This window comes from Lachnellula hyalina (assembly GCF_007821495.1).
Source record: "Lachnellula hyalina strain CBS 185.66 chromosome Unknown contig00102, whole genome shotgun sequence".
In the NCBI taxonomy this organism is placed as follows: domain Eukaryota; kingdom Fungi; phylum Ascomycota; class Leotiomycetes; order Helotiales; family Lachnaceae; genus Lachnellula; species Lachnellula hyalina.
Genome location: NW_022157216.1, coordinates 95,893 through 110,666, shown reverse-complemented (window position 1 = coordinate 110,666; position 14,774 = coordinate 95,893). Strand labels below are relative to the sequence as shown.

Here is a 14,774-nt window from a genome sequence, read left to right as displayed (position 1 = left end):
TGTGCAGGTGGAGGGGGTGGGTGTTAGATTGGTTTTTGTTGGGATAGCGTGTGTTGGGATAGCGTGTGTTGGGATAGCGTGTGTGTTATCACAGTTGCGATGGGATGGGATGGGATATACCAAGGCCTCTTTTCTTTTCTTTCCTTTCCTTTCCTTTCCTTTCCTTTCCTTTCCTTTCTCCTCATACCCATCCCCACACATCCTCACTAGTCCGTCCGTTACTTACGAAATATAAAACACAATATCCATAACTCGCTTCCTTACTTTTGCCTACCTTTCCGGATCCAAATCATCGTCAAATAATGGACTCATACCGCACCTGCAACCGCCATCGCGGAATCGTATGTATATATTTATAACTTATAGGTTTTGAATGGGTGAGGTGAGGTGAGAAAGAATGTGGATTCTTTTGCAAGGGGTGGGTGGGTTTATATGTATGTATGTATGTATGTATGTATGTATGTATGTGTGTATAGTGAGGTGGGAGGTGTCACAGTTAGTGATAAGCGACCGTGCCAGTCAAGGTGAAGAGCCTCGATATTTGATACGCTATCATTACAGGAACGTAGACTTAGCAGTGTAAGAGATACTCATAGGATATAGAAACCAGTAGCTAGAGTCCCAATCAAGTTAGGAAAGTACAATTCGTTGCGCTGCGCCCATATTCAAGCATTCACCGTTCATCATTCCATGTATATAGCACTCACCAACAAGAGAGTACATCTCTACCACCGTATCCGCAGACTTCTCTTTTCGGATCAAGAAAGGCGTGGCTACACCATAGAAAATGGCAATGCGATCTTCAGCCTTCAAGCCTTCCGGACCAAGGCCTAGGTAACCCCGTTCAGTCATAAACACGGTCCTCTTCCCCACATCGGCGAGGGAGCGCGCGCAGGCTTGCGCCTTCCTCACATAATCCACAGGAAAGACCACCTGGTCCCATCCTTCACGAAATGCAAGTTCCGAGATCATTCTTCTCCACGCCAAGAAATTCTCGAAATCTTCAGCCGCTGCTGGGGTTCCAGGTCCCTTCATATATGAGATGTTTGCTGTAAGAGTAGCCCACAAGGCTCGGTCTCGACCTGCGTCGCTAACATATTGCGTTGAGGACCTAGCAAGCCCGAGGGATTCTACGAGCCATGCTTGCACCATCTGTTTAGCCTCTTTCTGGCGCCCTGGTGATCTGTAAACTGGGTCGAGCGGTCTTGGTGGGAAGATAAGTTTGACAGTATCGGCAATAACGCCGGTCAGCGTTACTATCTTACTTTCCTGATCAATCCTCACCCAAGGCTTGTTTGCGCCACTCGCAGTATATAGCATGCTTTTCGCGATGCCTCCGAAAATTGTCCTTCGCGGGATACTTCCCCAGTCCGGTACCCAAGATGGAAGATTGGTACATGTTGTTCTAGGATTACCGATACCTGCTGCGTGGAGGACGTCAAGAGATGATTCATTGGCTAACTGCCTGCTAGTCGTGACTGTAAAGACGTCTTGTGGCAGTATTTCGTAGTCAATATGCTCTCGAAACCATTCTGAATCAGTAGTCATTCCCAACAGAGCCCATATTTTATCTCTCGGGTCCGTTGCCTTGAAGTTGTAGCAGTTTAGCAGGTTATAATGAAGTTCAAGAGGGCTATGGTTGTCTCGAAGCACCTTCATGCTATAGACCATCTGTATGTTTGTCACTCCTTCAGCTTGTGAACGCTCTTGACCTTCCGATTCTACGACCAGAAGCTGGCCAAGACCATTTCCGGATATGATTGAAATAACATCAGCTAGGACTTTCCATTTGAGAGCACTACCGCCGCAGATCATCAAGACATCTTGAGCAAGGAAGACTTCCTGAACTATCCACATGCGCTGAAACCAGGGTCGCTGGAGGAAATGTGCGAGTGCAGTCCACCGCGGTGAAGGAAACTCGCAATTTGCTGACTGAGTTAAGCTATCCATTGTGACTGGGATATTGCGCCGAAAGAGATCCGTGATGGAATGGAAGAGGTGATCTGTGAAATCAATCGCCTCGTCGCTGTCGTCCGATGGCGATCCTAGCCATGCAATGACTTGTATGGCAGACGAGTAGATATCGCCCATCAAGGGGACTTGCTGGCTCTTATCGCTAGTATCCTTCTGATCAATACATATCGCATCAATCCAGAAATATTTATCTGACTTTTGAGCTGCAATGGCCTTCAAAATTGCTGCTGCAGAGCTATTGAGCTCTAAATACCGATCTTCTTCAACCCACACTCTATCTGTTGATACTGCGTCGCCCCAGCAGTAGGATATCGCTTTAAATACATCAGACAACTTGTCCAGCGACACGTTTGTAAACTTGCACGTCAAGCGATCGCTGACAGAATCGCTAGCGACTTGAATCAGTCTGATCTGTCGAGGCTCGAGTGGAGCAGGGTATTCGAAGCGCCTAGCTTCCTTTCCAGAACTATTAGTTGATGTTTGGACAAGAGCGAACACGAGGACTCACTTCTTGCTCCGAAGTCATTGTGCGAAAATAAATAGGGTTACAACTTACAACTACCTCTGTAAAAAGGTTTATGCCGGTAATGCATGCGAAACTGGTTGTAGAAGCAGCAAATAAATCCTAGCTGCTGTACGAGTAATTAGGCAAAACCCCGCATTCACGAAACGGGCGCTTTCTATCCTTAGGCAGCAAGTTGTCCCATCACACCTGCGACATAGGTAGGAGTGATTATCGAACCGACTCCGTTCTTGTTTTATATTTAGCGACAGTTCTCACTCAAATCTTGAAGATGACTAAATGGGATTCTTGAATACAATTAGACGACGAAGGTAATGTTCGACGGGCAACTAAGTCGGCAGGACTGGGGAAGGCGAAGGTCATGAGCTTCAGGAAGCATAAGCGAAGCGTGCTAATAAAGAGGCTGCCAAAGAAGCCAAAGGCAAAGGCAAACGTGGTCTGGTCTGAAGCGCAACACATGCGAAGGTGGTGCATATAAGCGGAATACCGGTCGTGGAAGATGAGATTGTGCTAGAACCATGGAGAGCCCTAATAGCGCAGATATATTAATGGAAGATATGAAAGATGGGATTATCATGAGGGCTAGAGGATTAATAGTCTCAGCTTGGGTCGGTTTCAGGCAGGCTCGCACTAGCTCCGCGACCTGTTGCTATATAGTAGAGTTGGGGCGGACGTTGATAACAAGGTGATTTCGGTGCGTGTTTAGATTATCATCTGATAAAAAAGACCCACTGCCTTCTGGTATCCCTCGTGTGAACGAATAGTTGCGTAATCTTCTTTCTTCCTCGCTTAATCCTGATCCTCCCCCCTTTCTTCCAATCTAGGAGCCCCTTACTAACTCACGGCACCTTGCCCTAATGAAAAGCCAAAACCAGTTTTTAATCATCCACTCATTTATTTATATAACATCAGGCCTAAATACAAATTCTTGATTCGCTTCACTCAAATTGTCTCCCTCTGTGGTGGCCCATAAATCGGAATCGGGGTTGGGATTAAGTGCGCTGGACATCCACGTGTTACTCATGTCTATATCCTTTATATTCATATCCATATCATCCATATTCATGTCTATATTCATATCCCAATTCCATTCATAGGTACTATTGAGATTCATATTCATGTTCATGGGGTAATCGTAGGTTTGGTCGGGGAGGAAAGGTGCGAAGTTTAAGGGACTGGTGTCTATGGTTGTGGGTGAGTGTGAGGGTTCGGGTATGATTTCCTCGGGTAATGTTGTTGGTTGTGTGTTTGAGGTTAAATTCAAGTCGGAATATAAAGATGAAGACTCGTCGGGTAGGGGTTGTGCGCGAGACGATGATACGGGCTGCGTTTGCGTTTGCGTGGTATCAGGATGAAGATCAAAATCGTCGGCGTTTTCATCACCCGGCATTCTGGTCTTCGTTCTCCCATTCCGGCTCAAGCTCGATTGAGGTAAATGTATATTCCCGCTAGCGTGTGCTTTTGCCACAAAACGTGTAGCAATACCGTAGAGCGCCTGGAACATACTCAGTGTCGGGGTAGCGGCGAAGGAACTCCCAGGTTGCACGGCGGCGTTGATGAAGGATGTGAGTTGGTTCATGAGCTGGATGTCGTGCTGGTGGTGGGTTTGGGGGTTCGAGAGGATGTGGGCGAAGAGGACGAGGGATGCGCTGAGGGGGTAGTAGAGTGCCATCCTAGATAGGGTGGTGGTTAGTATATAATCGATTAACGTGAGAAATATACTTAATTGGTTGATTGATGGATTACGGGGTATGGGCTTGAAAGAGGGTTACGAACCACATGATATGCTGATTTTGCAGGTTGTTGCTGCTAAACGTATGCAGCAGTTGAATCGAATGCCGCGCAGCAGCTAGACAGAGCACCTGGCTTGCGTGCCGGCTCTTCATATCCGTGGTATCGCTACGAGGAATTTTGGATGCTTCCTGGTGGCCTGATAGGCGGTGTAGCAGGATTATAGCGTCGAGATATATAAAGTGCATCATGACTACCGGAACGTACTGCTCATCCGAGCATCTGATGGGATGCTCCGGGCGGATATCAATCGGCATCGCATCGCGCCAGCGCTGGAGATGGTTGTCCAGTTTAGCTAGAACTTTCATGCGATCTGATTCTGATTTTGTCTGTGAACTTGCCGAGTATAGCTCGGTGTAGATGCGGCTTTTGATGATGGCCAGCGTAATTTGGTCCTGGAATATGTCGTGAACTTTGGCGCCGCTGGGGGATTGTATTAACCCGGGCTTCTTGGGTGGTAGGTCGATGGCAATATCATCGTCGGTTATGACGGATGGTCTGCCTAGGTTATGGCTTATTGCTTTCTCCATTAGGTAGAAGACCCAGAAGACATTCCGTCGTTGTTCAAGCTCCTCCGCCGCGAGACCAACGCAATCTAATCTCCGGTGGAGGCCTAGAGTATTTGCTAAATTTCCAGCTGCGCATGTCAGTGTGTAGGCGGGTTGGGGATTAGGACTTGATCGTGTGATGTATAGCTGTTCATGAGTTAGATATTATCACTACTGATAATGTAGGCAATAGGGTTCGTACCATCAGAGTCATGGCTTGCATTGCCATCAAGCTGGCCTCGTTGAAGAACAATTCGTGGAAACAGGAGCTTGCGTTGCGGAAATATTCGACACCAGTTTCCTGGTCGTTCGAAGTATAATCGATGAGACAGCTACCTCTTACGTGCATATCTCGCTCGCCTTCTGTTCTGATACTACCTAAACACAATACGGCATTAAACAAAGCATACCATGCGGTGCTTGCCGGTGGGTTTGCAGAGTATTGTCGTTCAAAGTAGGAGTTAAACACCTTCCGACTAACGATCGGGAAGACGTTGTTAAAAGTGATAAAGAAGCCTGTGGATAAGATAAGCTTAAATGTTAAGAGCTTAGTTTCAGCCTCTCAACTCACAATTAACGTATTGTGATGCAAGATCTTTCGGGGGAAGTGGAGAGTGTTGTGATCGTGGTGTGGGGTACCAGAGATCACCATCGGCGCGACCCCAAACACCGTAATCATGTTTGGACATTGTTTGCGCCAGTTGAGCTAGCTCGTCCTTGTCACCTACTCTTTCCGAGATCCACCGAACTCCTTGTGGAGAGAAAAGTGAGAATCCAGAGGCCCAGCCTAACAGCAGTGTCAGCGGGAACATGCAGTTGATACGAAAGGGTGTTCACTAGGTACATACCGATGAAGTTGGGAGACCCACTGGGATCAATGACTAGGTTTGACAGGTGATTGGACAATTCTGCCTGGCTTTCAATTTTATCAGAGCTCTTCTCTTCTTCCTTCCTTTCTACTGGCTCTGTTGTCCCATGTACTTCGGGTGCAATTATAGCAGACTCCATGCGCTTGATTCGGTTTTCCATTTCATCAAAGTATGCTTCTGTCTTACTTTGGTCAACATTAGCCTCCTCCCTGTTATATGAAACTGGATCCTCAGTACTTGGTCAATTTCCGCCTCCTCTTCCTTTCTACCGGCGTTGTAGTACAGCATAGTTTTCGCGAAACGCATCGCGCGCAACTTTCATCGTTGTTTCTTTGGCATTTTATCTGCATCCCCAAAGAAACTCAGTCAGCAGCTGTGTATAGCTCCGTGTATGTCTGTCTGTCGGAGTCTCGATGCTCGAGGACATGCCTTCATCTGTTTGCACGAGTCACACGATGTTCGGGGATTTCGAGGCCATGATAGTGGCTTTAGGGGAATAGTTGAAGAGGCCGCCGAGTCTTCGGTCGAAGCGACATTTGGCTCGGGGTCGTTCATGATCGTTCAAGAGAGAGAGCGCAGCCAGCGGAGGGAGATTGGTAAGGAAGAGATCGGGTCGAAGTGCCAGTGCGCAAGGATGGGACATGTAGAGTATATGGAAGATCGCGGTATGGGACTTGAGAGGAAGATCGAGGCTGACAGGTTACCTAAATTCATAGCCTCGTCGAAACCCATATATTAGGTAACGACCAACATCGTGTAAAAACTACTCTCTTTTAGGATTGAAATCTAAAACACACATATTATATGCTAGTTTACTATATTTCATACACATTTACAATGATGAAAAGTTATTTGCACTTTGCCTGACCGTCTTATTAAAGTCTATTCATAGCCTAAATTCAACTACGGTAGCCTATCTTGACACATGTGTCGCTGCTATAAATAGAGCGCCACACCTCCAGGTATATAAATATTTAAGTTTTTGGTATATTTTTTGTTATTTCCAAAAGGGGACATCTTCCCAGATCTCGCGATTTAAGTGGAATTCGATTTGGGGGGTGGTTGAAGGCTGAAGGTGTGAGGATACAAGGACCGCGGAAGGGCTGCCAAAGAGTCTAAACAGCGCTATGGAATTGATAAAAGCAAACAGAAGCACCCGTATACTAGGTATCAAATCAGATAATACTTGAACTTGAATTAGATAAAGAGAGTATATTAAAGTGTTCCGCCTGGCCAAAATCTGTTAAAAATACATTTTTGTCAAACACGTGACATAACCACGCTAGTGGCTATAACTCGCTTTCGCTCTCGCTCTCGCTCTCGCTCCTGTAGAAGCTTCCCATCATTTTATCATGCTTCAATTAAGTTTGCTCTTCTCCTTAACAGCCACTCGCTTCCCAATCCATTCGCTTTCGAGTCCCTTGTCCAAATCAGCAGCCATGAAATCCACGCAATTTTCTAGCACAGAAAAATAACTCTGCGCCTGCGCCATAACATTCAGATAATTCCCTATCAGCGGCACCTTTCGGTACTTTTCAGCCCAGGCCGGTGGGGCGTCTGCTTTTGCAACCAAGTTACTAGCTAAAGTGTCCACAGAGGGAGGGAATTGTGGCTTGTCATATTTTGGATTCATTTGGTTTGCACAGAAAAGCGACCAGGCCAAAGTATCAGCCGGTTGCGATTTGATGAGCTTATAGTTCCGCTTGTGGGATGGGAAGAGGGGAATGCTAGAGAGAAGCGTATCAGATCCAACAAGTTCACAAGCTTCCACAATCTGCAGACATCTGGCCTGGACATATGCAGAGAAACAGGATCAACGTGGGTGAGAATGGCTTACTAGTCAAGGAGCAAATATGGCTTCTTTGGACTATCCAGTATGCCAAAGCCACTCAAGAGCCAACACCTAATAGGCGCACCACCACGTTCTCGTCCCGCCTCCAAAGCCGCCTGCACGACAGCCGCAAAAATGGTTGGAAACTCGCCTTGAGAAGTCCAACCTGTCATCGCAGCCAAGCCAGCAGCATTTACGACAGCATCGCAGTTATGAGACAAAATAGCAGCTTTGATGGCGGCGCTGTCGCTGGCAGAGCCGACAACAATGGAATCCAGCTTAGACCTGGCTTCGGGGGAGATCTTGGCGGGCGCGCGTACGTAGCCAACTACTTGGTGCTTATGGGCGAGGAGTGCGGGGAGCATCCGAGAGCCAACGTTGCCAGTAACGCCCAACAAGAGTACTTTCATGGTGATTGATAGGATGGATGCGTAATAGAGGAGGGTAGTATATTTAATTATTAATGTTCAGTTTATCACGAATTAATGAGCTGAGCAGGCAATCTTATATGATTTAGGAAGCCTGCCTACTAGCCTACTCGCTCAAAGGGAGGTATACACGCTAGGTAGTTCGGACCCTCGCATAACCTCCGAGGGTCCCTTTATGATTCATAGACGAACTGATTACTAATAACTCGGTAGCAACGGAATCCGAGTCTCTTTGGACAATCCGAAGTTTTGAGACTCAGGGAATAATTAAATACGAAGCTGTCTACTGCTGGAAACCATGTTCCTTCGAAATTATCTGAATCAAAATTTAGTTGATTGGACATTTATTCCTTTACAATTATTTGAATAAAAATTGGCCCCATTATGACCGATCCAAATCCCGTGCAGCTGCGGCAATGGGCCGATGCTCCATATCCGTTGATCGAGACACCGAAGCATAAGGAAGGAAAGGCAGAGTTTAGTTCTACGAGAGTGCTGCATATCAGAAACAAGCAGAACTGACCGCTCTTTAGATTGGAAATACCGATCCGTACATGGAGGCTGCAAGTACAATGTGTGTAGTTCACAACTCACTCCTCCGTGGACTCAACAGCATATATATCCAGGGACCAAACATCCTACCTGCTGATTACGCGGATTTTATTGGCTATAGCTTGTGCTGGTATTCTGTTGTTCATGAACATCACACCAGCGAGGAAGATATGTTTTTCCCTCAGATCGAAGAAGCAGTCGGCGAGAAAGGCTTACTTGATAGCAATGTTGAAGAACATAGTAAGCATGATGACTTTCTTGATATATCTCTTGCATGATAGACATTTTTTATATCGAGCTTCTATAGTTTGACTCTTCTGTTTACAAGTTATGATTATGGTTAATATACATCCTCTATTCATTCTCCCCGGCCTATTTTCGAACTGCGCAAATACCTACTATCCTCGTTTTTGGTTCGCTTTTCTCATACAATCCATAACTTACATCCGCGAAATGCAGAATCCTTCCAATCAGGCTTAGATGAGTTTAATAATTATCTCTCCGGCCTAGTTGGAAAAGAATCATCATTCAATGCCGAGCATCTTAACAGCATCATCGCCTTATTTGCCCCAGCACTATGCAACCACCTCGCAGCCGAGATCCCAAGTCTCCTAGCACTCAGCAAATACGGCGCCAACCTTCCAATAGAAGATCTTTGGAGTAAAGAAGGAAAGCACACAGTAGTAAGTACCTTAATTCCCGTTGATTAGCTTTTGCTTACCTTATCAAATAGACAGCAATGACGAAATTCAACGCCCTTCCATTCTTCTTCCTCAATCTGGACGTTACGCATGAAGAGCACCTGTGGAAAGATTGGCCGCCTATTCCTGGGCCTGCGAGATGGATGATCACGCATTGTTTTACGTTGTGGCACCGCGGATACTGGAAGTTTGCTAGCTGTGATGCAAGTGGGGTGCCGAGGCCTCTGTACGCGCCAGGTCCACGTGGTGGGTGATTTAGTGCTAGAGTCTTACTGTCAGGTCTGTGTGTGTATGGATTTTCTGCTCAGCGGTGGGTAGGGGGCTTGGGGTTAGAGTTTCTATTTGCATCACGCGAATATGAGTGTATGTTATTGCTAATTTGCTATGTAAGCTGGTATATTATATATGAGAGTTCTGAAAAAAGAAAACATAAGAATGCAACCGTCATATGAATCATCCAATTAATCATTTACTCATTACTTAAAACTTCTGATAAATGGGGTCAGGGGTTCTTTATATCCTATTCTCACTATCAGCGGATATATAACTACCTTGGTATCCAAATATACTTACTACACTATACATAACTTAGCAACGAGTCCTAATACCTGTTATCTAATAACAATTCTAGCCCAGCAGCTTGGCCATCTCGGTGTATAAGTAATTTGGCGCTAGCTGGAGTGGCGTCCGTCCGTCACCATCAATCGCTGCCGCGTCGGCTCCCCCCTCGAGCAGCAGCTTAACCATGTCGACACGCCCCGTCTTTGAGGCCAGGTGTAATGGTGTCTTACCAGTATTATCTTTATGCTCCAGTTTAGCACCCTTCTCTAGCAATGGCTTTACTACTGCTATCCGCCCGCTCATTGCAGCCCATAATAAGGGCGTTCGACCAGATCTGTCTGCAGACTCTAGCTTAGCGCCTTTCTCTAGCAATAGCTCCACTACTGTCTTATTCCAGCTTCGTATAGCTGATAATAAGGGCGTTTGACCAGAATTATCTTTTAACTCTAGCTGAGCGCCTTTCTCTAATAATAGCTCCACTACTGCCTTATGCCCGCTTTGTACAGCCCATAATAAGGGCGTTCGACCAGAATCATCTGTAGAGTCTAGCTTAGCGCCTTTCTCAAGCAATAGCTCTACTACTGCTATCCGCCCGCTCATTATAGCCCATACTAAGGGCGTTTGACCAGATCTGTCTGCAGACTCTAGCTTAGCGCCTTTCTCTAGCAATAGCTCCACTACTGCCTTATTCCAGCTTCGTATAGCTGATAATAAGGGCGTTCGACCAGAATTATCTGCAGACTCTAGCTTAGCGCCTTTCTCTAGCAATAGCTTCACTACTGCCTTATACCCTCTCTCTGCAGCATATAATAAGGGCGTTTCACCATTATTGTCTGCACACTCTAGATTAGCGCCTTTATCTAGCAATAGCTTTACTACTGCCTCATGCCCGCTCTCTGCAGCCCATAATAAGGGTGTTCGACTAGAATTGTCTGCAGAGTCTAGCTTAGCGCCTTTCTCTAGCAATAGCTCCACTACTGCCTTATACCCGCTCTTTGCAGCCCATGATAAGAGCGTTCGACCGGACTTATCTTTCGATTCGACATCGGACTTGCCTAATGCACAAAGGAATGCAAGGATTACCTCTTCGCCGAGCTCCGCGACACTAAAAGAAACACCCCTTTGCCGCGAAAATTTAAAGTCGCGGCTAATATTGCTGGGCTTGTTCCTATTTTCAGAGTACTGTTTGCATAGATGGTGAAGTAAAGGCTTTTGTGGCTGGGCTTCGGCTGCCTGGACTTCTAAAAGTGTCTGGACCGCTTCATGACTCTTTGTGGCCAAAGCGGCAAACAATGGCAGTCCATAACGCTCAGATTCAACCTCAAAGCAAGATGTCCTCTGAGGATGGATTCGAATAAGATCGGCCATATCTTTTTCTGCAAGGATGTAAAGAAGGCTAACTGATGGTGTATAACGCCGGATGTCGTGCTTTTCCATAGTATTGTTGTGTAATATCCACTTTTCAAGAGGGAAATCCTCGAGGAAGTTTCTTTGATTCATTGCATTCCGCTGAGCGCTATTAGCGTGGTCAAAGATATTAAGAACTGAATATTCCAGGAATGGAAACTTTGAACTGATGGTTTCCCGCAATTGTGCTGCCTCGGAAGCCTTCGGTAAAGGGTTTGGTATAGTGATATCTTGGTTTATTGGAGCGTTTAGCTGAGCCAAGCAGCAATCCCTCAAAGTTTCGTGGCTATGACCAACGAAGTTCCCAGAGTCTCCAGTCCATTGGTCGCCGTATTTCCCTAGTAAAAAGTCTCGGACGGACTCGTGGATAAACTGGACTTGAGAGGTCTTATACCGCGTGACTTCGGCTAAGCCTTTGGAAGAACTTCTCACAAAGTCCTTTATCTGGTCCAATTCTTCATCTTCCTGGTCCCAGTAAGTGGAGCTGTCTTTGTCGAGACTAAGCTGGATAGCAAAGTAGAGTTCCTGCGGCTTGAGAGGACGAATTGCGAAAAGGATCCATTTGAGACAAACTTTTAACCGTTCGAGGTTCTCTCCATCGCGTGTAAGAATCACCTCAAATAATTCGGTCAGCTTTTGCGGGATTTCCTGAAGCCTCCCACGGATTTTTTTGATAGAAATAACGCTCTTGGGGTATTCAGAGTTGAGTATATCCAGAACTAAGACGACCCAAAGGAAAATCCCAGAAGATTTTTCGAAGATTTCGGATCGAAGCGACTCAGCTTGCTTTGACTTGCCTAGCCTGAGTTTCGACTTGATATAGTGTTTGATATCTTCTGTATGCCCAATTTCGTTTTCTAAGGTGACTTCGACACCCTTCTGGATAACTATAGTCGGATAATGGCGACTTGAGAAGCAAATTTGCAAGTGAACTTGCGCTTCTTTCGCGCGATCGCATAGCTCCTCAAAGAAGCCAAGCATGCCAACAACCTGATTCTGATCGCACTCATCCAGCGCATCAACAAATATCATCAACGAGCGATTCCCAAGTTTTTGAATGGAATGCGTAAACGTCTGCTTCAGCGCTTCTTCGTGCCATCCATTCCTTTCAACACTTTCCGCACCATCGGATGTCATCCAATCCAGACTATCTTTTAGATCTACCCCATTCTTAAAAAGCTGGTGAAGAAGAGAGCGGTAAAGACCCGTTGTCGACTGCTCCTCGGCTGTGCCCCGCGCGAGGAAGAAAAATGACAGCGTGATTTGCGAACGATCGCTTTTTGCGTTGTCTTTGCTGGTCTCGAAGAGAAATTTCATTAGAGTTGACTTTCCGGTACCAGGATTGCCTTTGATCCAGAGAAAGCCACCGTGGTCTGCTTGCTGTATCACATCGTGCCAGGATACGTATTCGGGTGTAGTAAAGAACCAGCGGCAGGTTGTTGCTTGGGCGGCTTTTAAGCTTGTTAGGTGTTCGTCGATTCTAGTGAAGTACAACTGTTCGATAAGAGACTGTTTTGTGGTGGCTTCGATGCTATCATTGGGTGAATCCTTCAATCGTTTAGCGATATTGAAAGTAGCATTTGTGACAGGTGCTACTTCGTCAAGGTGTCGTTTCCTTGTATTCTCGTAAAGCTCCTGTTGAAGTTCCCGGTGAAGCCTATTGAATGCCTTCTCTGCGCCCTCACCATAAAGAAGTGGCATTTGGATGTCGAAAATACCTAACAGGGAATAAGCCCTGTCTTCTTCACGCCTGGTCTGACGATGTTTTGCCCATGTCATTCGTTCCTCGATGCTAAACATTAATGGGGTAGTTCCTCGAAGAGCCGGGGCCGCAATCCCTGTGATATCACGAAGCTGTCTCTCCAATGATTCCTTGTCACCAAGTCGTTTGCCATTCGAGCAAAAGAATTCAACAGAGCGCGGAGCAATAAGTTCTTGAAGTGTCCACTATATCACGGGCAATTAGTTATTTCCTCTTCAAGAGTGTTTTGAGAGTAGAAGAACAGCAAGTTCCCTTTTTAGGGGCTATATAAATAGTATTTGGAGTACATGAGACGAAACATGATAGAAGGGGTTAGGGTAAAATTAAAGATCCAGTCATCCTTACCCCACGTTTAAACCATCGACTGTCTCGGAAGGCTAATTGCCACGACTGCAAAGACGGGTTGATCTGATCTTGATCATTTGTCGAAACATCTGACAAATATACGTAGCATCTGGCCGCCTTGTGGTACCAGCGAAACATAGAGTTGATGGCCTCGGAAAGCTCACTATGATTCGATTTGTCGATGCAGCATGTGTCCACCCAGGAGTATTTCAAGCGGTCGCGTCTTGCTTGTTCTCCGCAGAAACGTATCTTATCATAGCCAGCCTTGCTCTTGCCGGTACCATCCATCAGGTCTTGGAAAGTGACTTCCTCATTGTCCGCTCCCCATGTATGCGAAAGGATAGCATAGGAGTCGGGAATGTCGACACCGAAATCGATCAGGCTGAATTCGCCATCGTTGTTGTATTCCAAAAGACGCATTATTCGGCTAGAGGAGGGGTGTGACTCGTGTGAGGGAAATGATTCTCGATGGAAATTGAATCGCCGAGTTGGCAGTTGGGTTGAAGTTGAAGTTAGATTCAGGCTGGCATTCGTGTCGGTGTAGCAGGAGGCAGCCTCGTGGCAATGGTGCTACTGTCGTGCAACGCTGAGAGTGCATATACCCAGCCAATCGATAGTAAGGACGATATTGCTATTTTATAATCATTTGAATAAAATTATCGGCTTTATCAGAACATCAAAACTTGAGCGAATGAGATTGTGTATTACTCTATGAAACTATAGGGAATTAAATTATGGAAATTCTAAGCATAATTCTAGCTATTTTTATTTGTTTGACCATTACTCGAGTAGTTGCGTAAAGGACTCGTAGCGCAGTGCTTAGCGACATAATTTAAAGGGGTCGGGTCAAGATATGACAAGACAGGAAAGATATTAGATTTGCAGGATGATTTTCTAATCTATATATAGATTAATCTATTATCAAACTATGAAGCAAATGTTGTTAATTCATAACATAAAGAGCTGCAAAGACGATGATACCGGCGTTTGATGTTACCGGAAGCCATAAAGCTAGTACTATGATTCCTGAAAAAAGACACATGACTATCTGGGTGGTATAACGTCTGAACTTATCCGCGATATAGCCTAGTAAAACTCGTCCGATTATGCTGAAATTTGTTAACGGACCCTGTGTGAAGATAAAATATAGGCTTACCTTGCGGAATTTAATATCAGTATGAGGTTATCAGCGAGGGATAATTTTACTCCGTAAGATGATGCTTGTACCTTAATGTAACTAATCGGTAGGAATAGACCTAGATAAAATAGGAATGATGCGATGGTTGTGAGAACAAACGGAGCTTCCTTGAAAGCCTAGTAATAGCTGCTGACCTGTAAGGAAGACCAGAATTACAAAATCACAAATTCGTATGGCACAGCCAAAACCGACTCTGACCACAAGGTGATCAAGCAAGATAGGGAGAACCACTCCTCTAAAACTCAATCTGGCGACCACAATCCCAAGAGCAAACGCACGCTTCT

General features: G+C 45.7%; 4 protein-coding genes across 4 annotated transcripts; 1 reads left to right on the top strand and 3 right to left on the bottom strand.

Moving 5' to 3' along the window:
* Window positions 1-3,395: 3,395 nt before the first annotated feature.
* Window positions 3,396-6,260, bottom strand: LHYA1_G006520 (putative transcriptional regulatory protein; the record flags this gene model as incomplete). The annotated part of the gene is made up of 6 exons (XM_031151457.1): window positions 3,396-4,170; window positions 4,244-4,983; window positions 5,039-5,352; window positions 5,408-5,623; window positions 5,685-5,890; window positions 6,160-6,260. The coding sequence occupies 6 exons, from the start codon at window positions 6,258-6,260 to the stop codon at window positions 3,396-3,398; spliced, it is 2,352 nt and encodes a 783-aa protein (XP_031004031.1).
* An 802-nt stretch (window positions 6,261-7,062) lies between these two features.
* Window positions 7,063-7,946, bottom strand: LHYA1_G006519 (uncharacterized protein; the record flags this gene model as incomplete). Its single annotated transcript, XM_031151456.1, has 2 exons — window positions 7,063-7,432; window positions 7,543-7,946. The coding sequence occupies 2 exons, from the start codon at window positions 7,944-7,946 to the stop codon at window positions 7,063-7,065; spliced, it is 774 nt and encodes a 257-aa protein (XP_031004022.1).
* Window positions 7,947-8,348: 402 nt separating this feature from the next.
* LHYA1_G006518 (uncharacterized protein) lies at window positions 8,349-9,471 on the top strand (the record flags this gene model as incomplete). The annotated part of the gene is made up of 4 exons (XM_031151455.1): window positions 8,349-8,456; window positions 8,498-8,756; window positions 8,976-9,199; window positions 9,250-9,471. The coding sequence occupies 4 exons, from the start codon at window positions 8,349-8,351 to the stop codon at window positions 9,469-9,471; spliced, it is 813 nt and encodes a 270-aa protein (XP_031004021.1).
* A 373-nt stretch (window positions 9,472-9,844) lies between these two features.
* On the bottom strand, window positions 9,845-13,712 carry HET-E1_19 (Vegetative incompatibility protein HET-E-1; the record flags this gene model as incomplete). The annotated part of the gene is made up of 2 exons (XM_031151454.1): window positions 9,845-13,132; window positions 13,293-13,712. The coding sequence occupies 2 exons, from the start codon at window positions 13,710-13,712 to the stop codon at window positions 9,845-9,847; spliced, it is 3,708 nt and encodes a 1,235-aa protein (XP_031004016.1).
* Between the last annotated feature and the right edge of the window lie 1,062 nt (window positions 13,713-14,774).